Raw genomic sequence first — 26,790 nt, 5'->3', positions numbered from 1 at the left:
TCTCTAATTGTCAGTTAGTAATATTTAATAATGGCATTCAGAAATTCTACGTCCTTGCCGATTTTCTTATTTTTTAATATTTTTTTAAGTTGTTGATAGACCTTTATTTAATTTATTTATTTATATGTGGTGCTGAGAATCAAACCCAGTGCCTCACACGTGCCAGGCAGGTGTGCTACCGCTGAGCCCCAGCCCCAGCCCCTCCTTTCTTATTTTGTCTAGTAGTTCTATTTATTACTGAGAGAGGAATGTTGAAGTCTTCATTCAAGTATGTTAGATTTGTCCTATTTTTCCTTTTAATTCTATCAGCTCTTCATGTATTTTGAAGTCCTATTTTTAGGTACATGCACATTTAATATCTGTATTTCTCCTGGGTGGATTTATTCTGTTAGCCTCTCGTGGCAGCCCTCTTTGTTTCTGGATGTTCTTGTTTTGAAATTACTTTGATACTTCTATCTAGCTTTCTTTTGCTCATCATCCTGTTAAGTAGACCTTGTCTATATAATATTTGGAGTTTTGTTTTTCATAGATAGTCTATGCTTGGATCTTTTTTAAAAAAAATTCCATCTGAAAATATCTGCCTTTTAAATTGGTATGTGTGGAACATTTATTTAATGTACTTATGGGTGTAGTTGGAGTTGGGTCTACTACTTTATTATTTGTGTTGTGTTTGTCTCTTCTGGTTTTTGTTACTCTGTTTGCCCTTTTCTGCCCTGCCTTTATTTGGATTATTTGCTATTTTTAATATATGTTTGTGTTGACTTTGGTCCCTCCCCTCTTTACATACGTAGAATTTTTCTAGGGATTACAGCGTATACATACCCACATTTTCATGGTCTACTTTGGGGTGTATTTTATCAATTGAATTAAATATAATTAATATAATTATCAATTGAATTAAATATAAGCTCTACAACAAAATTAATTCCTTTATTGTGTTCTCTTTATAATCATGATATTACTATGTCTATATATCTTAAAAATCCATTTTAATTTTTGCTTTCAATAATCATTCTAATTATATATAATTTCTACTTGCCATTTGTTTGTTTGATCTAGAGGATATAAAATGCTGTAGATGGCCAGTGTTCATGAGTGTTTATGAGTGGATCTGTTAGTCTGTTTTCTATGGTCATTAGAGATGTACCGTACAGAGCTGAGAGGTCTTTTTCTCAGAGGTCTGAGGTCTAACACAAATTTTTCTTATTGTTACTGAGCAAGGAAGGCTTTCCCTTAAGCAAATGCACTTTTAAAATATGAGTGTCATGAAAAGTCATGAAGCCTTTAAGTTAAAATCTATTGTAAAAGTTTTTCTCTAGGGCTGGATACTCATGAGCCTTTCAGGCTCCATGTGATGAAGTGTGGGCATGGATAGAGGGATAGCTTTTGCCTGTGTGGTGGTGAGGTGAGTGAAGATCCCTGGTCAGGAGCTTATGGAGGTGAGGCTTTGGAAATGGAAATAACTTCAATGTGAATTTTCTCCTACATATTTGCTATGAAGGAGAAAGTTCTTGTGCTGGAACCTTAATTCGCAATGCAACGGTATCAAGGGATGGTGGGATCGTTAAGAGTTGATTGGGTCCTGCTGGCCCCCTCATGAGTGGAGTAGTGCTGTTCTCAAGAGTTCCTGTGGGAGTGGCCTTGTTATGAAAGCAAGCTCCTCTGTACCTGCTTACCTGATCATCCGCTCTTCTGCCATGATACTGCAGCTCAGAAGCCCTTGCTGGCCACTGTGTAACACCTTTAGACTTTGCAGCCTCCAAGATCTTGAGCCAAGTAAATGTCTATTGTTTAGAAGTTTCCTAGTATCAGGTATTCTGTTGAAGCAGCAGAAAATAGACTCAAACGTTACTCAAGAAAAAGACATTTAGCCAGCTAGCCACCGCAAATCAGGCTGATTAATACACTGAAGCATGAAGCGTTAACTGCAATTCTAAGGAAAGGAATAGTGTCCCTCTTCTATATATATGGACACTGATGTCCAGGGTGGTTATTTCCCCTAATATGCACAGCACCCTAATTTGTGCTGGTGTTGGGATTTGTATCAGGATATGGCTGAGTCCAAAGGCTGTGTGCTACTAAGCTCTGGTTATTGGCATTAGCACTGGGAAGATGCTGAAGCTGCTCCCTTTAAGCTGGGTATGGGGAGCCTTGGCAGGCTGTAGCCCAGGGGAATGTGAACTTCTTTTTTTTTTTTTTTGTACTAGAAATTGAACCTAGGGGCGCTCAACCACTGAGCTACATCCTCAGCCTCTTTTCATATTTTATGTTGAGACAGGGTCTCACTGAGTTGCTTGGGGCCTTGCTAAGTTGCTGAGGCTGGCTCTGAACTCATGATCCTCCAGCTTCAGCCTCCTGAGCCACTGGGATTACAGGTGTGTGCCACCGCTCCTGGCTGAATGTGAACCTCTTGTTTGGGAAAGGCACTGGGCTGAATGACCTCAGAGTTACAAGCAGCTGGATCTTTTATACATCCTTCCACCTTTCTTGGCTCCATTTCCTTTTGTGGGAGATGAGGACACTGGGCTGGGTGGTCTTGCTGGCTCTTCTGAGTCTTAGAAGTTAGTGACCTTCCCTTGAAGTGTGGGAGACACTCAGGTGGGAAATTACAATTCATAAATGCACATGCTAATAGTTTTTTGTGTGAGGTAACAAATGGAGAGTCACCAAGGTCCTCTTGTGATTTTTATGGGAGAATATACAGGGGTTCCAGGAGAGTCTTCCCTTGACCTTGGAGCTTGGGGGAGGCAGTGGTTTCCTTGTGCATTCTGCCAAGAACTCGTTTTGCATACTGCTCTTTGGACCCCCTCCTTCTCTCTACACTGCAGTTACAAGCTTCCTCCCTTCTGAGATGATCAGAAGTCTGAGATTGTCCAGCAAGGGACAGTTTGAGCATGGGCTTCGAGGACCCTGAATGTGAAGCTTCCCCTGTAGAAAATACAACTGGGAGTGGAGGTCACATGAAGTTTCCATGAACATCAGCACTGCCATTGGTGCAGAGGCAGCCACAGTTCTACGATGACATGCCAGTGATACTTGTCCTTCTTCAGAAATATATAGCATATAGTTTGTCCCCTGGCATTCATGGGTCCTTGTTTCCAGGATCCCCATAGGTCCCAGACTCTATGGATGCTCAAGTTCCCAATGTAAATTCATATAGAATTTGCCTGTAACCTATACACATCCTCCCATATGCTCTAAAATATCTCTGGATTATTTATAATGCCTAATTCAATGTAAATACTCTGCAAATAGTTGTATTATATTGTTTAGAGAATTATGATGAGAAAAATAATCTGTGCATGTTTAGTACAGACACAACTTCTTTCTGAATATTTTCAACCTGCAGTTGGTTAAATCCATGGATGTAGGGCCTGTGGATTCTGAGGGCTGAGTCTATATTAGGGACCGTCAGGCAGAAAGCAAGACTGTGTCCAACAGCCTGCCCTGAGTTCACTCATCCCCCTTCTGTCTTGTGCTAAAATGCGATCATGGTTTCCAGGGATGCATGGAAATGACCAGAAGCAGAAGATTCCTAGGGCCTAGACCTCACTCATCTGTATGCATCACATTTGCTTAAACATATTGTCTGTGGGCAAAGTCCAATTATTTGGAAGCAGGTTAATGATGAACATAACGATGACTGTATCTACCATCGTGAACCACCACAGAGCAGGGGAGACTCCAGGGAAGCATCAGAGTTGAGCAAAATCAAACCAAACCTCCCATTTTGCATGGAGCAGCCTGGTCGGGCAGTCCTTCAAGGCTCATCTTCTATGTTCAAATGCAAAGTACAGAATGCAGACGAATTACAGATGAGGAGCAAGACTTGAAATTGCTGTCCCCTGACTTGGCATTGCCTTTCTTTGTTTCCTAGCAATGATGTTCTCATAATATTCTCCCTGGGTGGGTCACAAACTAAAAAACTGCTTCTGGTGACTTTCCCCACGGGGTGGTTGATGTGGCAAATAACTGTCGGATGATGAGGTCAGGGAATTGATGATAAAGGCAAAGGAGGTTTTCCATCTCTAATTACAAAGATTTATAACCTAGGAGTCAGAAAAGTCTCCTATAGTTAATTTTTAACAGGTCCCTTATCCACCTCTTCCCAATAAAGAATGATGCCGCACGCTACACAAGGGTGGGGAGCCTGGCCAGGGTGGCTCATCCCTTCTGCTTGGCAGTCCCCTCCCTGGGCAGATTATTGAGCAATTAAATCATTTCTATAATAGAAAAAGCCTGAGTGTTTCCAATCCTGATTGGGTTTCCTTTTCTCAGTTTGATAGGGCACTTTGCCTTGTTTCTTCTTTATTATTGTTTCATTCAGCAGGCACATATTGATCACTTGGCCCAAAGAGTCATTTTTATTCTTTTCATTTATTTTCAAGGCCGACCTTTCTGGCTGCGTCTCTTAGTTGATTGACAGCGATGTCGTGTCTCTGCTCAGCCCCCGCTGGATTGCTTATCTGGTTGTGAGATTATGGGAATAGATGGAAATGCCCCACCCCTCCCTCCACGTGTAGCTTCCTGGTCATTTTCCGTAAAGTGGCGCAGTACTCCACAGACCAACCAGTCATGTCATGAGTTTATCTCTTTAGAGCATGATTCTTACACCGAAAACTTCCAGTTTTGTTTACTATGTGTCTACAGTGTAGACACTTTTTTTTTGCTTTATATTTTGTGCTTCTTCTGTGCCATAGTTCCAATGGCTCCATGTTACCTAGTGCCCACTGCTCTTCAATTTTACACAGTCCACCTCTATGTGGGAAATGTTTAAGGCTATTTTATTAGTAAAGAGGTAAATTTGATTGATAGTAACAGTTCCTGCTAATATAGCACAAATAGCTTGTGGGCTTATTATTTCATGTAGAAGAATCTTAAAAATAGGGCATCTGGGGCAGTATGGAGGCTCAGCGAACATAAGGAACTGTTTTTTTTCTGTTATATCACCATTAGAAAGAAACTTCTGTCCTCAAGGTCATAAACTCACTGCTGGAGATCCAGCCATCATGAACTTATTTCAGATTAAGAGACAGGGCAACGGACCAAAAAAAAAAAAATATATGCCTGATAGCTGGATCAGCTGCTTTGAAGGAGCTTTTCTGTGAGCATCACAAGATGACTTTGTCATTGGCCTCCATGAGCTTTCAGAAGGAAGGAAGTTGAGTAATCTTGTAGCTTGATGTATTCGGGTCACAGTAGCTGTTGTAGCAAATGTACCTCCAGATTTTAGTGGCTTATCAATAGGCCTTTATTTTTTTCTCTTATCGGATCCACTGTGGATGTTCCTTGTTGGCAGTAGTCTTCACACAAGGGACTAAGAGATCTGGGCTTCTTCCTATCTGTGGCCTTCTCTCCTATAGGACCTTGAAGACCTTTGCATGTAGTGGTCTTGAACCCAGCCCAACTCCATCTTAAGATTAGGGACCATCTCATCACAAAGTCATGGAAAGTTCATTTCTGTTTTACTGTAAAATACTAAGATGTCTATTTGGCCTGACCATAATTTGCTGTTTTCAAAACTTGCTTGGGATTCCTGCTGGTGCTTTGAACCTACGGTTACTCCTTGACCAGATAACCCTCCCTGAAATCCCAGCGGCTCCTCATTGACTTTGGTGTTGGAATCTGAGTTTGCTCCCTACCTTGAGATGTGAAAAAATGTAGATCAGAAACCTGCTATGTGCCCTTGTGTTACGCTGGCCAGAACCCTGCTGGCTCTAAGTTCCCAAGACACCCGCCTTTGTCACTTTTGGTGATATAAAATCTTCCCTGCAATCAGACCAGTTGCTGTCCTCTGGCCCTGTTTTTCCGGGTGAGACAGTTGCCAATCAGCTCTCTGGTGTGCACAATATAAGCTTGCTTGAGTGAGTGGTCTTTTCTTTGAGCCATGGTTCAACAGTGAGCAAGCAGGTGGTGAACCAGAATGAAGAGTCACCTGTGAGAAGTGTCTGTGGGCCAGGTGGAAGCCACAGCCTCCACTTGCACTCTATTCTATTGGCAGAGTTCAGTCACATGACCAGATGGGCCTGCAAGGCTGGGAACTCATCTACCTCTACCTGCTGCCGCAGCTCGAGGCTCCCCATCCCTGTCAGTATCCATGCACCTGCTGGGCCCTTCCACACCTGTGTCCCATACCTAGTCCAGGCTCCAAGAACCTCCTGCCATGCCACCACACAACACCCTCGTTGTTTTTATTGCCCTGGGACTTTGTTTTTTGTCCTCTACATACGAGAACAGGGACTTCATCCTCCCCTTCCAGCATCTTTATGGCTAGCTCTACCCTTTGGGGTTCCTCCTCTGGAGAAAGTCCAGTGAGTATTCCATGACATCAGCTCAAGGAAGTAGTAAGGCCAGGAGTTAAGTAGTTCAAGTGAGTACAACTGTCTGGCCAATGTCCCGAGGCCATTCTTAGGACCTCAGGGCTCCTAGTTAGATTCTGACACTCTCTGTAAGCTCACGTACTCTGCCAGCTGGGACAAGGCCTTCCTTTCTGTGGGTCAAAGTTTATTCTAGAAGATTCCTGCTCCTCAAAGAGGACCACTTTGTGACAGTTCAGTGCTTGAGTTTGGCCAGGTGACATTTGGTTCTCTCTGCCTGGAGTCGTCGGCCTGTTTTGTGAACATTTTTTGGTGCAGGGCCTATTTCCTTGTTAAAGCAGTCAGTATTTGCTGGTCACCCTACATAGTGAAGGTGTGATCTTCCTCTTCTCATTTAACCCTCTCCGTGACCTCGTGAGATCTGTGGGGTCGTGTCTCCACTTTACAAACAAGGACATGGGCTCAGAGAGGTGAAGCCACTTGTCCTGGACACTTCCAAGAGTGAAAGTCAGGCCTGTTCCTACTGTCCTGGGATGATATCTTCAAACTGGGACTGTCCTGAGACAATCCACCAGCACTGAGGGTTTCCTTCCCTTCTGCGTCCCCGTTCTCTGCAGTTTCTTGAAGGCACCATTGTCTATTATGACTTTGGTTAATTTTTCTTTTAATCATGAGATGTTTCAAATTTACCAAAAAGTACAGAGAAATAAATGAACAGACTACCATGTACCCACCACCCAGATTGAGCAAATGTTAATTAACATTTGTCATGTTTGCTTCAGATTTCTTTAAAAAAAAAAAAAAACAAAACTATGGATACAGGTACCTGCCACTTTATCCCTGAAACCATTCTATTTGCTCTTTCGACCCCTGGGGCAACCTCTACCTGAAGCTGGTGTGCACCCTTATTGGATGGATGCCTTTTTACTTTCACTACATAGTGTATGTAGTGTGTCCAAACAATGTAGGGTTCAGTGTTGTGGATGTGTGTCTTTTATAGGTGGGCATGAATAGAATATTCTGGTAACCTTTTTTTTTTTTCACCCATTATGTCTTCAAAATTTATCCCTGCTAATACATGTAGATATCATCATTTAATTTAATTGCCATAGATTATTCCACGAATGACTTTATTACAGTGGACTTTTCTTGTTTTGGATACTTACAGTTGGGGTGTTTGATCCATCTAGATGAGGATTTATGGCTGTGACATGTCATGTAACTTAATAGCTATTATGTTTTATGGATATATCATATCCCACAGGATGACTGTTCCATTCTACTCTTAATAAAAATTCCTATTTAAAAAATATTTTTCACTTCTTATACTGCTTCAGTAAGTATGTTTATACACATATCTCTTTATAATGCCTTTATTTCTAGAAGAGAGAGTTCTTAAAATGTAACTTAACGGTTGCCAGATTAGTTTCCAAAAACGTTGAAGCAAATTCTACTCAGCAGCTTTCCCACATAGATTTACCTTTTCTCAACCTGCTGAGAATAAAGCTGTCTTATCGAGGTTTTAATTAGCATTTCTGGATTACTAGTAAGTTTTGAGCATCAGTGAGTATGTTTCTTGGCCATTCTGTGCACTATATCCTTCCCACATGGGTTTGCTCATGGAGGGTCTCTGCTGGGCTTGGTTTCTCTGAACCGAGCCTGGAGAGGTGCACGTGGTAATCTCAGTGGGGAGCTGGGGTGTGATGTGTATTTTAACTCTTTGTCCATATTTTATTTGTAGGACTTGAATATTTTCCTTTTTCCAGTAAGATTTGTAGGTTTTGTTTCTTGCTTAAGAAGATTAACTGCTGGGCACCATGGTACATGCCTGTAATCCCAGCGGCTCGGGAAGCTGAGACAGGAGGATCTTGAGTTCTGAGCTAGCCTCAGCAATGGTGAGGTGCTAAGACCCTGTCTCTAAATAAAATACAAAATAGGGCTGGGGATGTGACCCAGTGCTTGAGTGCCCTTGAGTTCAGCCCCCAGTATCCCCCACCCAAAAAAGGAAGATTAACTTACACGTTCTCATTCTTTTCTCCTAAAATGTCTCCAACATTTTCACTGTCCTCTTTTTGGTTAGAAATGTAATCATCGTTAACTCTTTAAAGGACCCAGATTTTCCTTACATGTGATTGTAATGTGGCTAAGACATTGAGTTTTTTCTTTTTCCTAAAGATCGCTTGCTGGAACACAGTCAAAAGCTCTACTGAAGGATGATGACCTTCCATGTGTTCTTGTCTTTCTCCTTTTTAAAATTTGTACTTTGATCTTCTTTGTTCAAATACTGTGAGCCTGGTGGAGAGAGAGAGTCATGGTCAGTCCATGGCTGCACTTACAGGGAAGGGAGATGTACTTGGTTTAGTTAGGTAGGTCTGATATTTTTGTTTAAAAATCAAGTAAGCAAACATGACCATTATAGTCACCCCTGACATTTACCCTTTGGAAAGATGCCGAGATTGGCAGGGTCCTGGAGATTGACAGAGTCTTGCAGAGGCACCGACGTGTGGGGCTCAATTCCAGGTTTGAGACCAGGTAGTTTGTTCCTGTAGGTGAAGTGAAGGGAGCTCATTTGGCTGGGAGTCAGATCCAGTTTAATGAAAACATTGGTGAATCTAGTTTATATCTTTAAGCACATTTTTCAGAAGTGTTAACATATGCAGCAAAAGAAAGAAACAAGGAAAATCATAGCAGTTTGGGGTTTTTGTTGGGTGTGTGGTTTTGACACATTTCCAGAACCTTCCTTTGTCGATACATGACTTTTGCCATTGTGAGGATGAAGTCCCAGTTCCAGGAAGAGCCTGAGGAGGTGCAGGCCAGTTGCTAGGCGTCCGGCAGATGAATGATGAGATGCAGAACAGCATTATCATTCTCCGTGCGTCCAGCGCTGTGGCAGAGAGAGGCCTGCAGTGTGTGCGTGGGAAGTGGACAGGCGCCCAGGTTTGAGCCTTTCCTCGCAGGGACGTCAGCCTGAGGGCCAGTCTGGGGTCCTCCCCTGCTGCACTTGATTGAAGGGGGAAGCCGAGGGTGGAGCCTCACACCCCTCTTCCAGGTGGCAGAACTGAGGCAAGAAAGAGATGACTGCAAGCAGCTTCCTGGGAGAATTCAGGGAAGAACAAGGGCCTTATCCTAACCCAGCAAGGAACTTTTGACTAAATTGACATCAATTCTTCTTTTTAGGGATGTTGGAGGAAAAAATTATTCAATGATGCCTACGAAAGCAAGGGGACAGGGAGGCTTGTTCAAGACTCTTGTGGTGGGTTAAGGGCCCACCACAGCAAAGTCTTGCAGAGGGACTGACGAGTGGGGCTCAATTCCAAGTACAGCATGGGCCAGGGAGAATTGATGACCAAGGGGCAGGATGGTGGTCAGTGGATGGGAAATTGTGAAGAGGAAACATCAGGGGTAAGGAGGATTCTGGCAAACTCAACCTATTCTTGCTGAAGGCAGACCAAGGTGACCAGACATCACCTGGGGATGCGGGAGGATGAGGAACCTAAGCAGGTGGGGCAGGTGATCCAATGTCCAGGACAGGGGATTCTTGCCCAAACCAGATTTTACAAGGAGGGCCGAGATAGTTGCATAAAAAGGTTCAGGAGCCTCACCAATGTTTGGCTAAGTGGAGAATCTTTGTCAGGGAACATGAGAACAATTAATTAATTTAGCTAGAATTATGGCATTTGGGAAGCCGGCTCTGGCCTGATTCTTTTTCTTTTTTCTTAACTCTCACACAGAAGGGAAAAAAAAAGTGAGTGCTAAAACCAGTGGATCTATACATCTGTCTCTCAGAAAAAAATCTGCCTTATCTTTGCCTTGACCACAGGTCCTGAGGGTGTTTGGATCTCTTGCAGCCCAATTCATCCCTCTCCACCTAGCTCCTGGCATCTGGCCTCATGTTCTTTTAACCAACCTCACAAGTGCCCTCACAGGTCCCAGGCCTTCCAGCTGTTGCTCCCCGGCTTCTGGGAAAGTCTTTCACATATGCCCATGATTCTATGCTTGTCCTGTCAGTTCTCAGCAAGAGGCCTATCCTGGCCAACTATTCATGCCTGCATGTCCATCTGTAGTTCCGCCAATCTCTCTATGCGTCTAGCTCTTACCCACACCTGCCATATCTACTATATGTGAGCTAGCTCGTGTTGAAACTGTGTATGGTTTCCAGTTTCATTCAGGACGTTCAATTGAGTAGTGCTCGTGTCTCCAGGTGACACATGGGCATGTCGCCCAGGAGACACAACCAGGGGAAGTTGATAACTCTGTCTCAACCTAAAGAGGTGACTCCCCGTGGGCTGTCAAGCACCTTAATCATGGGCCAATTTGGGGAGACACTTCTAGGCACGTGGGCCAATTTGGGGAGACACATCTAGGCACATGGGCCAATTTGGGGAGACACTTCTAGGCACGTGGGCCAATTTGGGGACACACATCTAGGCACATGGGCCAATTTGGGGAGACACTTCTAGGCAGTCGAGTGTTTTGGAGCCTTCAAGTCACCCTGCCTGGGAATCTCACTGTGTTGAGTTACCCTGTTTTGGGCTTATCTGAAATCTCAGAGTGGCCTACTCTGTGTGTCAAGGAAACGTTACTTGCTGTGTGTCTTTAAACTGAGCCTCTCTCTGCCCTATGGGCCAAGTGGAGCAGCCTGTGCCTGGGGCTGGGGTCTCTGGGGGTGGGAGATCACAGTGTTCAGGCCATGGTCCAGTCCTTTGGGACTGGAGAGGGCCTGTTAGCACCAGAGTAGCCCCATGTTCACTCCCACCTTCCCTGGGATGGGTCATAACCATCTTGGCTAAGAGATTGAGAAAAGTACAAGGAACCGTGCTCTCGGGCTCACTTGGTCCTTCACTTTTTGTGGGGGGTGTCGTCTCAGGGAGCCGTCTTGTTCTCGTGGGTAGCTGAAAGTCTTGCTCTTCTTTTTGGCCAGCAACATCACGTCCATAATCAGCTCTCGCGGCAGTTGGTTGGTAGTCCCCGTGAGCCTGTGAGTGAATGGGAATAAAGCTTTGCCGCAGCAGGTAGGCCTGTGAGGTATGAGCTTTCCTTGTAGCCCTGATGGTCTTCATGTGATTACGTCGTAGACAACGGGAGGGCCTGTCCGTTGGGCTTGGAGATGGAGTTGATTCTATTAAGCAGGAATTGAATAATGAGACGTGTGGGCAGTTTAGAAGGAGAAGGGACTACCACATGGGGCAATATAAGGGTCAATTTGCATCTACGGAGTAATTGTACTGTTGAAAAGAATGAAAATTATGAGGCAGAGTTTTAAGATTCAATTCTAGAACAACGAGGAAGGACTTAGGAACGGAACAGAAAGTCCAGCTTAAAACCTCAGCTACTTTCCTCTAATTGGGAGCGTGGGCTCATGGAAGTACCTCTACCCTAGCCCTGGGGAGCTGGAGTGGGAGCTGGTTCCACTGGAGGGTCCATAATCTCAGAGAATTCACCTATCATCACCCAAATTGCTGTGAAACAGGAATTTAGACACACCCTCACCTTTTCTTGAGAGGAGAGGGAAATACAGTGAAAAAAATCCTCTGTATCTCATTTTTTTACTCTTTCGGAATTGTAAAATTTACTACACCCGGAGAGGTGGCGTCGACTTTTACATCAAACCAGATTGAAAATGTCAGTTCCTTATGTGATGGTAAAAATTTTAACCTCATTGAACCTGGTTCCTCAGCTGTAAAGTGGGCATAATAATGTTACCATGCAGGGCTTATTGATAGAGATTAGAAACTGGTTGGTAAACAGTTTTTAAAATTAGGTTTTAATAAAGTTGTGTATGTGGGCAGGGGAGGAAACTAGGGATGGAACCCACGGCCTAGTGCATGCTGGACAAGTGTTCCACCACTGAGCCACACCTGCAGCCCTTAATAATGGTGATGCTGACGGTGACAATGGTGGTGATGGTGGTGGTATTGGGATGGTGGTGATGATGGTGATGGTGATGGTGGTATAGTTGGGATAGACATGATGATGGTGATGATGGTGATGATGATGATAGTGATGCTGCTGATGGTGTTGGGATGATGATGATGATGATGATGATGATGGTGGTGGTGGTGGTGGTGGTGGTAATTATCTAGTTTGGGAAGCTCCAGTTTTTTCAGAACAATTTCTGGGGAAAGGAATTGTTCTCTGCAACCCAACTCTATACTCATCAGGAAGGACAGCATAGCCTGGGCTTGGCCACACTTTGTTGACAACTTTACTTATGAAATTGTCCCAGATGCAGCTATGTGGTCAAAAGATGCTCAGGGTCTTTCACTTGGTTAGCAAAGGGAAATGGGGTCAGCGTTGAAGCAATCATTTGCTAAAGGGAGAAGAAAGAGGGAGGAGTTTTCAAGGGGAAAACAAAGTGTTTTTGATTACTCAGTAGCATGAGAAGGAAAATCGTGGGCCATATATGAACTTCCTGAATGTGGGAGTTATATGACTTGGACAGGAAGGACACTTACCTGTTTCTCTTCAGAGGGATGTTAAAGAACACACACACACACACACACACACACACATACGCATTATAAATGTGCTTTAGCACATTTGGTTGGATGGAGAATACTGCATATTAATCATCTCTGTTCACTTTTCCCTCTAAGACCTGCCCCCCCCTGGCTGTTTGCTGTGTCAAGTGCACACTCTCCCATCTGATGTTCTCAGCATCCACAGTGTGGTCCAGGCTCTTACAAGGCAGCCTCCAACAACCCATCACGCCTGGGCTTGAATCATGTCATAGTCACTGGCTTTGAGATTTGGATAACAACTGGAACCTCCATGAATCCAGTTGCCACATTGATAAATAATAATAATATAGATTTGCATTAGGTTCCTATTATGGCTATAATAAATTAGCAAAACTTAGTGACTTAAAGCAGCACAAATTTATTATCTCATAGTTTTGGTCAGAAGTCCAAAAGTGAGTCTTTCGGGGCCATCATTTAGATGCAGGTGGGGCTTTTGGAAGCTCTCAGGGAGAGGCCATTCCTGGCCCTTTCCAGCTTCTAGGGGTCACTCTCTTTCCTTCTTGTGGCTCCCTCCCAGCTATGGCATCACTGGGACCTCTGTTGCCTTGTCACATCTCTGACCCTCCTGTCTTTCTTTTATAAGGACCTGTGTGATTGCATCTACTTGGGAAAATATGGGATGCTCTCCCTGTATTAAGATCTTTAAACTAATCCCAACTGCAAAGTCCTTCTTGCTGTATAAAGGGACACATTCACAGGTCTGGGATATGACATGGGCATCGTGGGGGTGCATTATCCTGTCACCATAAGATTCTATAGTGTTGTGAAATGAATGACGTGAGCCACACATACACACGCACACACCATGTGCACATTCTGAGTGTTGTGCTTGCCCTCCACGCCTTTGACCCCGCTGATGCTCCTCTTCTGCATGTATCACCTGTCCTATTAGACAGGGTCCCCCTAGCCCTGGAACACCTTCTGCTTCTCATCTTTCCTGTCTGCCTGTTCTCTGTTATTTTTATCTGTTGAAACATACTTATTCTTCAAGACCCATTTGAAGTCCCCCCTTCTCTGTGAATGAGTCCTCTAGGGCTATTTATGGTCCCTGTGTTCTTCATGAATGGCCTCCATGAAGAAAACTTTTTCTTCAAAAAGCTACTGAATTTCTTCACCAGTGAAAATGTCCAGTCTGACTGTGATCCAGGCTAGAGGTCTAACTAACCGGTTCACACCAGCCCTCTTTAGATGGGTTATTCTTACAGCATGAAGGGTGAACTTGGCTATAGAACAGGATTGTCACTGACATTTTGTCAATGTGACATAGCTAGTTGATTAATCCAATTATAATATCTAGAACAAGACTTTAATTAGCCAGAGAGCCATTTTACATAGATTATTATTGATTATTCTCATCTCTTTTTCCCCCCCAAAATGTTCTCTACTTCATTAACTTTAAATGGAAAAACTGTGTGCACCTAATAAAACGGGTAAAAAGTAGGTCTTCCCTTGAGCCTCCTGCTCAGGTCCCTCCCTAGAGACAACCATGTTCTTTACTTCCTCTTTCCTGAGACTGGTGCATACGAGTGTATGTTTATACAAGTGGGAGCTGCACCTTTATTTTTTTTTTCACTCAATATATCTGGGGGATAATTCTATATTAGCACACATAAATCTATTTAGTTATGCTAAATGGCTGATTGTACTCCACTGTATTTTCAGATTGCTACTTACTTAACCTGTTCCCTATTGATGGACATTTAGGATCTCTCCAATGTTTTGCTGTTTCAAGCTTTTGTTTATTTTTATGAGACTGTTCGTCATATTTTCTTTACATAAATACAGCCAAATACCTCTTTCATGTAGTCATCATTGTATCTAGGAGGACTCTGTGGTTATGTTTATGAGTGAGCTTGGAATATTAAAAAGTACATGGATGTGTGTTCTGTTGGCAGGAAGCTTTCTTCATCTTTCTCGCTGAGACATCTTCCCTGATGAGAATAAAAGTAAGCCTATGCGGGTGTTTAAGAGAAGAGGGGCTGGGCGTGGTGGCACACACCTGTAATCCCATTGGCTCAGGAGGCTGAGGCAGGAGGATCGCAAATTCAAAGCCAGTCTCAACAACTTAGCGAGACCCCGACTCTAACAAAATCCAAAAAAGGGCTGGGGATGTGGCTCCGTGGTTAAGCGCCCCTGGGTTTAATCCCTGCTACCAAAAACAAACAAACAAACAAACAAACAAATATAAGAAGTGGGTCCCCAGTAGTGAGCATGACCTGTGAGGGACAATCAGCTGGGGTAACTCCCGAATATCCCGACCCATCAGTGTCCACCATTTGATGATGACACCCTCTGTTCCCTACCAAAGAGGTTGTGCATTTAGCACTGGGAGGACAGTGGTGCCTGGCAGCAGTCAGAGGGAATGTCTGCCAGGTCTTGTGTCCTCATCAGAAAAGGAAGGGAAGAGAAAATGTGACTGAACAGCCACTTCTGTAGGAGAAATCTTCCTCAAACAGGAGATCCGGGAGGACCATGGTGAAAAGTGCCTTCTGGGAGTTGCGCACTGTTCAAGAAAACTGGAGAGTGTCCTTGGGGTTCTATTTCTCCAGGTCATTCCCTCTGTCACCCAAGTAGAATAGAGCTCTATGACAGGCGCTCGACTGGCTTCGAGTATTTCTAGACTTTTCAGCTGTGGCTCCAGGAGACTCTGTAATTCCAGAAGGACTCATCTTTTATCCTGCTGCCACCTCCCGGAGCCAGGCCCTATTGGTGTGATAAGAAAAAAGGGACTGGCTCACTCAGGTTCCATATCAGCCTTTGACAAGGCCCTGAGTGAGGACAGCCAAGAGGAGAGGTGGGAGCCTGTCAGAGAAGCCCAGGGGTAAGTTGTGCCGGGAAGTGAAGCGTGCTCTTTCAAGTGTGGCAGTTTGCATTCATTTGGAATTTATTTGTCTCCTGCGTTCGGATCAGTGACTCTATGAACAGTAAAGATTTAGTGCCATGGAAAAAAGCCTTCAGAAACTGAAGATGTCACCGACGATGGCAGAGCTGGCATTCTGATGCCTTCCCCCTGTGACAAGTATTGTTATCACCCAGACCTGCTCCCGTGGCTTTTGAAACACACAGCGGTACTGGGGATGAGAATCGATCTGGGCAAAAACCAGGCTAATTGTAGGAATATTTAAGGACGCCTCATCAGGGTTCTTGAAGCCATTATGGGGGGCGGGGTTGCTTGTCCTTCTGGGGTTTACTAGTCGCAGAGGAAGATGGGAATATTTCAGTGGAAAAGCATAACTGTTGGAGTCTCTGTGCTCCTCAGGTCTACCCTAAAGTCAGGAAGCTGTCTCTAATTGGAACTGGTGGGTGAGGCACTGTCCAAATTAATTAGAGCCTCAGTTATCGATTACTTTTTAGGAAATAAGAATTTTAATACTTTTAGCTTAAGCATCACATAAACAAACATATGGCTTCCTATATAATTGCCAAGTAGGGGTTTTCAGAAGATAGACTTTAATGAATAGATGCTGTATCTAAATTGGATAGCAATTTTCATGCACACATATCTGTTATGGAAGAATTTTTTTTTTTTTTGGCTTGATAGGACTTTATTTTATAGATTGGACATGGTTTTCTTTTGGTCAGCATGCTGAATTGGAACTCTAAAATGTCATTAGTGGTATGTGAGTTAGTGGAGATTTTAACTGAAGATTTTAGCAGAAAGAGTTGTCACTTCTCAAGTTGCCTGGTTTCTGCCCAGAGAGGTGCTTAGACACAGAGTCTGTCTGACTCCAGTGCTGTTATTATCCATTTGGATTCTCTAGGGTCAGTAAGATTATTGTTAGGGTTAGCAGACAGGTTTTTCCATTTTAAGAATTGATTCTGCTGGGGAACAATGTGTCTAAAAGGCACCTGTATTCTCTCAAGCCAAATATCACCAACCTCATTTTTTGCTATTGAGTTTTTTCCCCCCTATTTTTTTTTTAAAAAAACAGTCTTTAATATTACCCTGGCCTGACACCAGGAAAAATAGTATGCTTAGAAGAAAAGAACATTTTGATTTATGGTTCGAGGCCTGGGGGGGTAGGTCTGTAGGCCGGGTTGCTTGGTACATTAATGGCCATGAGCAGGAGGCGATGCTGTTAGTAAAGTTAATAATACAATCAATCTGATTTGTATGTAGAATGACTAAAAAGCAGAAAAAGGCAATGAGCCAATAGTAGCTGACTCTAAGCTAATAGGGCAGATCATTTTAGCACCATCTGAGGATCTTTTGGTCTAATTTGGGATGGATATAATTGTACTGAATGGTTGGTTTAGTGTACTGTCATGCATCAAAGAGACAGCTCTAGAATTCCTGATCCTTGTTGGGAGTCAGAGGAGCCTTTTAAAGGAGTTTTTTTCAGTTCAATTTGACTGACATGGCGGAGCATCTGAAATGAGCCAGTCCCAATAAATTGTTTCGAGGTTTAAGTTTAACTCATTTTGTGATTAAATTGTTCTTATGTGAGAACAGAAATTAAGTGGTGTGCTTTTTAGGCACACCTAAAGGCAGCCTGGGTACTACCTTTTTATTTGATATTTGTTATTAACAATTAAGGTTAAAGATTGTTAAAATTTGGGAAAGCAGTTACCACAGTTTCTTTTTTTAAAAAGAGTTTTTAAAGAAGCAGGGTCCTACTATATTGCCCAGGCTGACCCTGAACTCCTGGGCTCAAGGGATCTTCCTGCCTCAGCCTCCTGAGTAGCTGGGACTTCAGGTGCACGCCAGCAGACCTGGCTTCTGCTTTTTATAATAATGACTGCTAGTGAGGGGGTGAGTTCGCCAGCATATCTATGGGCTTGGCCTCGCTCTGAGTTCTGGTCTCAGTAGAAGCCACAGATCTGGAATTAAGATGCTCTGCATGGCTCTATGAATATTTTTTAACCACTGGAAGGTACATGTGTATCTGAAGTTCACATGTCAGTTTTTAGCCAAGGCATCCTCAGGGTACATGGTTAGTGAAAGTAAAAGAATCTTTTGCTGCCTTTTCTGGGAAATCAGGAAGCTGAGGCATTCCCAGAGCCTAGCCTACTTCCTTGCCTTGTCCTCCCATTGATCATGGACCGTTGCGTGTGCCCAGGTGTGTGGAGACGCAGTGGGGGTTACCTCTGGGTAGGTAGTGTGGGTATGATGTGCCATCATAACAACAGAATCCCAGTCTGGAAACTACTAAACAAAAGCAAAACAAAACAGCCTTCTCAGAAGCCATCATTTATGAAAGTTAAAAGAGTAGTTGTTTAGAATTCTTTAGAAAACATGACATCCCCTTTAGTTCTGGAAATACAGTTCTCAAAAGATTGTTTTCTCCTGGCTTACAATAAGAGGCAGCTGCCCCCAGGTGAGGATTTGATTTTCTTTGAAATGTAGAAAAAAAGGGGGAAGGATTCAACTTTAGCAAGTTGTATAGCTTATCTCCAGGTGCAGAAAATATTTAGCATTTCAAGAATAACTTTTTGTCTGACCTCTCTGATAATTTGTCACAGAGATTTAATTTTGGTGGAAACTTGGTATTTTTATAAACAGAATAATGGCTTTCTTTATAATTCAAATAAATGTTTTGTTACAACTTGAAAAAAGGGCAATTTTCAGAATACTGGAATTTTTATTTCTGCCATGATTATGTATTTTCTAATGTCTTTTCATCTAAAATCTGCTTTCTATTTTACTATCAGATTTTATTTATCTTATTCAGCAGGATGAAGGTTTATGGGAAGAAATATTGTACCATAAATCCACAAATTTAACATTTTATCAGTCAAGATCAAAGGTGATCTCAGGACCATTGAACGGTAGATTTTTACTTACACATTCAGTCATATGAGTAAAGGTTTAAGATGGATCAGGAAGGACTCAAAAGAATTTTTATGCCTCATGAGAAACCCTGGAGGGCCTTTCTCCATAGGCTTATGCGGAGACTTGCAGTCTCATGGTGGGAGGAGGAAAGAGACAAATGGTTCTTCTCAACATTGAGTGGAAAGTTATTAGAGAATATTATTTATTTTCTGGATTTTCAGCACAGCAAAAATGTGGAGAGCCAGCTGAGAATCAGAAGAGAGTTCCCAAATAATGGTGATCATCAAAACTGTCTTGGACACCAGCTGGTGCCCAGAACCATTGGGTATGGAGACAGAACAGAATCAGGCCCAACCCCTGTGCTCCTATGGACAAAACCCTGAGGCTTGCAGTGATACATGTCAGTGGGGAAATGTAGGTATAAGCCATGTGCCTCAGAATGGTGTCATTCTGTCCAGGTGAGAGGCAATTGAGAAACCTCAACAGAGGAGGAAATATACCTGGACCTTTAAAAAAAATGGCATTTTGCCAAGCAAACGGATAAATGACATTCAAGGAAAGGGGTGGTGAGTTGTGCCTGAGCAAAGGCGGGTGGTGTGAGAGGGCATGGGCAAGTATGGGAAACTGCCGTTTAGTGGCGTGGTTGGGTGAAGGTGAGGTGTGTGTGGTGGGGGCTGAGGGTGTTGGAGGGGAGGCTATAGTGGTAGATGGGCCCACTGAGTTGGTCGCGTTTGCAGGGGCTTCAGATGCCTGGTTAATTTGCAGAGGATTTGAACCTGATTCTGTGGACATGGAACCTCAAAGAATTAAAAAAAGGGGACAACCTAACCAGATCTTTGTTTTAGAAAAGCAATTCCAGGAGCAGATAGGAGGTGGATAGAAGGTAGATTTGCTGGGGGAACAGGGACCAGGAGGGTGTTGGGCAGGTAATTCACAGAGCAGTGGTGGAGGATTGGAAGAATACAGGGTATTTGAGCCATTTAATGGATGACCCGAGCGTCTAGCAGGGTCAGTGAGTTAGTGGAAGTCAGAGAGAATCTTTTGCATGTGAAGAAAATTCAAATATAGACAAAGCTTAGGAGACCCATCTCTGGGTAGGAGGGTGTTGAAACTAGGAAGACAAGCAGAATTTTTCAGGGTCGGGAACCTAGAATAGGCAGAAGGACTGTAAGGATGAGACCTTGAGTGTCACTGCTGGTTGAAGTGGGGAAGAGGACCAGGTGGGGATGGAGAAAAGAGTGGATGGAAAGATGGAAGAAGAGAACAATGTCATGGAACTAAGAAGAGTTTTAGGAAGGAAATGGAGGCTATCACATGGCACACAGAGACCTGTAAGACCAGCAGTGAGAAGCCACGGCTGGGTTTAGCAATGGGGAGCCTGGGGGGGGGGTGGCAGGCCACCTGGTTCCAGGTTCCAGTCAAGTGGTGGTAAGAGAAGCAGTCAGCTTGCAGAAAGCAGAGGAGAGGGCATGGTGTGGACGGTTTCAGGCATGCATCTCCAGATGCAAGTGGAATCGCAGCTGGCTGAGCTCCCTGCCATCCAGCTTTCTTTGTGTGTGTGTGTGTGTGTGTGTGTGTGTGTGAGAGAGAGAGAGAGAGAGAGAGAGAGAGATGCTGGGGATAAAACCCAGGAGCATTCTACCACTGAGCTGCATCCCCGCCCTTTTTATTTTATTCTGCTTTTATTGACGCATTGTAGTTGTACATAACATTTGGGTTCATTTTGGACATAATCAGACCTGCATGGAATTTAATTTACTCCGTGCCTGCCCCTACCCACCTTCCTTCCCACTCTTTGCCCAGGCTGGCCTTGAACTTGGGATCCTTCTGTCTCAGCCTCCGGGGTAGCTGGGATTGCAGGCCTGCGCTACCGCCTGGCTACCATTCAGTCTTAAATGCCCAGAGCTTGTGTTTTATGACTGACCCAGCGTAACCTGCCTTGACCTCTTTGTATTTTTAAGACATTGTCATTCTTTGTCCCTGCTTTTGTTCCTTGGATTTCATTTTCTTGGGTTGTCTGAAGGCTCTGTGGGTTCTCAGATCCACTTTCCTTCCTGTAGTACTTCCTGCCACCAGCTCCCTGTCCCTCCCTGACCCCCTTCCGAAACCGTGGTGCTGTGTAATTACATTGAGGGTGTCCAAACCACTCTTCATTCATGAGTTTTGTTTTTTGATGTTTTTAAATTAGCTTTCTTGGACAGGGAAAGCGTCTTCAAGTGATTTTTGTTTATTGTAGAAACAATAAAAATTTTTGCTAGTCGTATATCCTCTAAGAAGACCTGAGCTCTGTCTTTGGAAGTCTTAGGGAAGATGAACTCACTTCATTTGGCTAAATAAGAAAGTGAGTGGACCTGCAGCTTGCGAGTGAAGGCAGGGCCCCAGCCAGAGGGCCTGACCCGGACACTGTCACCTTCAGACTCCTGAGGTGGCCGCCTGGCGCAGAGAGCATTAGCCCCGCATTCTGTATTGAGAAGGACCTCAGAGGGTTTATTTTCTGCTCTGCACTCCCTCTGTGACTGAGCTCAGTGCTCTCCTGTCTGACATGGAGGGACAGTAGCTTCCACTTGTGCACTGTACTCGGTGGGGTTGTCAGGACTGGGTTAGTTGATAGATGCCAGAGCCCTTGGTAAATGTCAAGTGGTACATGCCATCTGGTACCCTGTGATCATTCCCATGATTCCTCTTCCCTCTAGGGAAGTAATGAGTGAAAAGGGTTATCTAACTTTTCCAGTGGTCTCTCTTCTCAAGGAAAGCCATTGAGTGGAAATAAAAAAAAAAAAGTGGGCAGACATTCTATTTTTATTTTTTTATTTTGGTCAGATGGCATACCATAGACTTTTACATTTTAAAATTACAGTTCAGTGGCCTCAAGTACATTCATGATATTTTGTAGCCATCACCACCGTCCGTCTTCAGAACTTTTTCATTTTCCCAAACAGAAACTCTGTCCCCACTGTACAATAACTGTCCCTCTCCCTTCCCTCCAGCAACCACTGTTCTATTTTCTGTCTCTATGGATTTTACTCAACTAAAGATCTTGCATAAGTGGGACCATATAGCATTTGTCTATTTGTGACCAGCTTATTTCAACGAGCCCACATCCTCAAGGTTCATCCATATTTCAGCATGTGTCAGAATTTCCTTTTTAAGGGTAATAGTCCATTGTGTGTGTTGACCACGTCAGTGGGCACTTGGATGGTTTCTACCTTTAGCTGCTGTGAATAGTGCTGTGAATGTGGATGTGCAAATCTCTGTCCAGGTCCCTGCTTTCCTTTCTTCTGGGGATGTCTCTGGGATTGCAAATGCAGGCTAGCCTTCATTCTGAGATGATGGGACAACTATATCCTTGGCTTTGCGGCATGACTTGGTAACTGTGGCTGGGGATTCTTTGTCTGTCTTCAGCCTTCTCCGAGCCCTTCCACAGATGCCTCGTTGGCTGGCTCAGGATTGTCAAGCTGGGGACTCCTGTACCTATCTGTGCCCAGGATCACAAACAGTCCCTCCTTCCCACAGTTAGGGACACCACTGTATCACCCTGCTCCAGCTCCCTGCAGCAGCCCAGAGTTAGGGACTCAGGTGGAAACCGAAGGGGAATGAGTGGGATATCTGGCACAGAGTCACCCAGGGTGCTTGAGCCCTGATGTTTCTCCCCATTACACTCCTTGTTCCACCTTCTGGGGGATGGGGGAAGGAAGCACGTACCTACTCCAAAGTTAAGGGTCTTCTTCTATCCAGGGGCCCTCTGTGAGGTGAAGCCCCTCAGTTAGAGCAGAGGGAGGCAGGGGTCCTGCGCTCAGGGCAAGTCTCCGATATTGTTCTGAACTGGTTTTCTTGGGCCAAAGCCACTGGCAGTGACCAAGTATTATCAGCGCAGTTTGATTTCCTCCATCACCATTGTGGGTTTTTAATGTCTTAATATTTAATGATTATTGTTCTGGCTGGTTCCAGAAGGCTCAGCGTAGAGTCTTCTGAGGGGAGAATCCTACTTGCTAATAATTTATGGATTTGGGCAGAAGGTCCTTGTTCTGACATTTTCCCTGTGAGTATTTTGTGGATGGACCATATTCTGCCCCTCAGGTTTGTGTAATTGGATTCCAGCCTTAAAGACAGATGGAATTCTGTCCTGAGAGTTAGCATTCCAGTAGGATCTGTGTCCCGAGGACCCACAGTCGGGTGCACCAACTGGACGGGAATTCCTCTCTCTGGAAGGGATTTTTAAATTATGTGTTTGTCTTCTTGGGTCCTGTCAGATGGGGAAGGAGAGCGAGGGCAGGTACATCCTCCTGGCTGAGCCAACACTTTGCTCTTGACTGAAGAATGCAGCCCCAAAGCCTTGGGGCCACATGGATGCTTCTGGTGGTTTCTATCGATGCAGCAGAGTTTGTCTCTAGTCATGGTTGTGTAGAAGACATCTTTAGCATCTCTCGAGGAACTCAGAGATGCTCCTGAAGTTGGGGAACGGAGAACAGCTCAGTATGTCATGGGGTTTCCCTTGCTAGTGTACTGTGAACCCAGTCCCTGAATCTGGAGACGGTGGAGGAGGCTGTCTGTGTGTCTCAGTTCTTGGGGCCTCTGGCCCCAGCCCGGGTGTGGCACCTCTGGGGAGAGAGACAGGCTTTCTGGTTCCAGACATCTTGGTTCCAGTGTGTGGCTGTGTCCTAACAGAGTTAAATTTATATTTTCAGGCAGGCATGTCTTCCCCACTGTGTGGTCCTTATTTGTTTGTTTGGTTTGAGAAGGAAATAAGCTGCTTAATGAAAACTTGCCTACCCCTACCGATTAATTAACCCCGTGTCAATACCACGTGTTGCACCGACTCACACTGTAATTACATCGTTACCTATCTGCAAGAATTAATTCAATGTTTGTGAAGCGCTCTGAAACCTTCCTGTGGGGAATCTGGGGATTTCAGTAGGACTTTCTAGTCTGTGTGGAGGTGAGAGAGGCTGACAAATGCAGATAGACCCCGTCTTTCTCTGCAGGAGGATCCTGCCCCAGGACTCTTCCTGTTGGCTCCAGGGGAATGCTGTCACCCCTTTGTGCAGGTGGCCCTGCAGATGGCCAACCTAGGTCATCCTGCGGTGTCCCTTTGGTCCAAACCTGTGTCGACATCCACTGTCCATTTGTGGGAGGACACACTTGTCTGGGTTTTTCTTTGCACGGGGATGTTTGTAAGGAGCCGTGCTAGATAAGCAGCAGCTGTAAGGCCTGCGATCAGACCTATTGCTGTCCTTACCCAGACTTTGGAGATAGGATCAGAGGAGCAGCCGCAAAACTAGAATTCTGGACTCTTAAGTCTTCTTTTTCTCTCTCTCTCTATTCACAGTGGGGCTTTTTCTGAAGTGGTTTTAGCCGAAGAGAAGGCAACTGGAAAACTCTTCGCAGTGAAGTGCATCCCTAAGAAGGCGCTGAAGGGCAAGGAAAGCAGTATAGAGAATGAGATCGCCGTGCTGAGAAAGTAAGTGTCAGGAGGCCGCCTGGCCCTCCTCCCACGCTGCCCCCGTGTCCTTCCTCCTGCCTGCCAGGCTGGGCTTCCCAGAGGTCAGAGGGGCCACTGGCTGCTGGCCGGAGGCCTCTGCAGATGATGACTGACACTCACACAGCACTTCCCAAGCCCTTTCCACTTAGATCTGGTCTGTCTAGTAAAATCCACTGGCAGCCATTGGAGGTAGTTAGCCTTTCCACAGAGCCCAGATGTCAGGCAGACTTGAAAGGAGAGCCTGCCATTCATTCTGGCTGAGTGACCAGTTCCTGAATAACAGCATCCCCTCTGTGCAGTGGAGTTCACCTCCTCTCCACTGCAGGGTGTGGAAAGGGGAAAGTGACCAGGCGCTTGCCAGGTGTGTGCAAAGCGCTGACCTCAGCCCTGCTGCACAGGAAGTGCCCCAGGAAGGGAAGCTGTCGCCACCCCTGCTCTGAGCACCATTATGATTGCTGTTACATTGGCTTTCTTTTATAAGAGGGAGATGAAGCTCACAAAACAAAGACCCACATCCAAAGCCTCTTTCTGTGCAGTTCACTTGTGGCAGAGCTGGTTCTGGGCTTTGGGATGGTGTTTTCCTCCTCTCTGCCACAGACATGGCACGGGGCACCCAGAAGAGTCCAGTGTTGATTGCCTATGTGCTTCACCTCTTCATTGAGTTTTAGTTTTGCTTCCATGTATAATAAGACCGAATCAAAATCCCGTCTCCCCCTCTAGAAAATGTGCACACAATCTATTCTGATGTGGATGGATCCACGCTTTAGTGTTGTGCTTGGCGTTTCTCCCCACCGTATTAGAATCGAGCCATTGTCTCACCAAGTTTGGGGGAATGAGCCCTTATATGGCACCTGCTTTTACTTGTCTGGCATTTATCTGAACAGTGAGCTATGGAAATTTTTGTGTTGCTATTAATAAAAGATGTTCGAAATATCCTTGAAATTTTTGGGGTTTGGAATCACAACCTAGCAAGAGTCCTGGTACAGATAAACACAGCAGAGCGGGAGCAAGCCTTCTAGGGCCTGAAAACAAAAATGTTAGACATTCTGCATTCTTCCTGCAGAAGCCGTGCCTCACTCATGTTCTGGGACCATTGTGCCCCACTGAACAATGCTTCACCACCATCTGTCCAAACCCAGCACCACGGAGGTGGTCAGGACGGTCCATCTTGTTCTGACCTTTGTGTGACTCAAACAAGAACCCAGAGCATTTCTGATGTGTATTTCAGGACAAATGGGTCTCAGTAGCTTTTTAGTGTCAGGGTTTTTGCTTATTTGTTTGGTTGTTTGGTTGGTTTCTAGGTTCTCTGAATTGTCTATTAGGGACCCAAAGAGTTTCAGATTGTCCTGAGAGGCATCACAGGAAATGATTCTATGGAAGGGAGTCTGGAAAAACAAATTAAGAACATTAGCATCAAGCAGGAAAACACTATGTTAATGAAACATTTATTTAAATTGCCCATCTTCCAATATGAAATCAGTGCTCAGAGAAATGATCCGCTGGTGCCATGAAGTTGTAGATATTTGGCATTTTAGAAAGACTTGTGGGTAGCCCCAGGGCCTTTCAAGGGTTTGGCTTTGGGCACGGGGCATCTACTGCTGAACTGAGGGTGGCACCTTTATTTTTATGTGGCTCCCTTGTGGGCTTAGAAGTAAAAACACCGAGGAAGTCAATTTCTATTCTTAATGTTATTTTCCATCCACATCCCAGGAGTCATGGATGTAGGTATTATAAGCCAGTCTTGGTTTATGCCACGGACACTCTGCTTTAATTTAACAGGGTAGTGTCTCTACCCTGTGTGTGACTCATATAATCACTTCCAGGGTGAGGGCATTGAAAACCTGGGGCGCCGGAAAGGATTTGGAACAAATCATTTTGATAGTTTCTCACTATCATTCGCTGTGCAAGCACTTCAAGCATGACTCTTCTTTCAGGAGTCAAGAACAAAGAAATGATTTCTTGGGGGATAGGAAGTGATTTATCTCTTGTACTGATTTATTTATTTATTTATTTTGGTTCTCTGAAAATGATTTAAAAGTAGAATAAGAGGCAGTTCCACATCATAAGCAGCCCAAAGAAAGAAAACAGTTTGGAATGACTCTTAAAATACTGTCATGGAGACATTCAATCATTAACAAATATTAATCAGTTTCCTAGCCTGCATCTGAAAGCACTTCTGGGCTTGTTGTAGATGCAGTTCTTGCCCCCTGAGATCTAATTAGTGCAGTCAAGTTTTGGATGCTGCTATATAAGCATGACCAGGCGCCTAAGAGACGGGATTCCTAGTTCTTCTTTTATTTATTTTTTAAAATTTATTTATTTATTGTTGTGGTGCTGGGGATTGAACCCAGGGCCTTGTGCATGCGAGGCAAGCCCTCTACCAACTGAGCTATATCCCCAGCCTCCTGGTTCTTCTTTCAGAGTGGGGTTGAGGACAGGTTGTGTAGAACGGGGATGTCCATATAATGTGTATATTTTGCTGGGGCAGAAAGGCAGAAGACATTCCAATCAGAAGGAGCAGCCCAAACAGAGGTTCGAGATGGGAGACAGGCCAGGGCGCTCGGGAACTCCAAGTGGCTCCTATTACCAGAAAAAACAGTTCAAGGTGATGCCTGGGGGGACCTGAGGTTGGATTGTGGAGGGCCTTGTGTACCCTACTTTGGACTTTGAACTTATCCCTGAGAAGCCACCAAGGGGTTT

At 44.5% G+C, this 26,790-nt stretch overlaps 1 protein-coding gene across 4 annotated transcripts in view; it reads left to right on the top strand.

The window, feature by feature from the left end:
- Camk1d (calcium/calmodulin dependent protein kinase ID) overlaps positions 1-26,790 on the top strand; it is a 405,245-nt gene that overhangs the window by 152,255 nt on the left and 226,200 nt on the right. For all 4 annotated transcript variants that reach the window (XM_046442306.2, XM_046442307.2, XM_046442308.2 and 1 more), the window contains one exon: positions 23,938-24,069. In XM_046442306.2, the coding sequence (XP_046298262.1) occupies positions 23,938-24,069 (132 nt within the window). Of the gene's footprint in view, positions 1-23,937; positions 24,070-26,790 lie in introns of those variants that run through there.

The sequence above is a fragment of the Marmota monax genome, unplaced genomic scaffold (assembly GCF_021218885.2).
Source record: "Marmota monax isolate L192 unplaced genomic scaffold, Marmota_monax_Labrador192_F-V1.1 WCK01_AAM20220418_F8-fsc00072, whole genome shotgun sequence".
Lineage (NCBI taxonomy): Eukaryota > Metazoa > Chordata > Mammalia > Rodentia > Sciuridae > Marmota > Marmota monax.
This window is presented reverse-complemented; position numbering and strand designations above follow the sequence as displayed.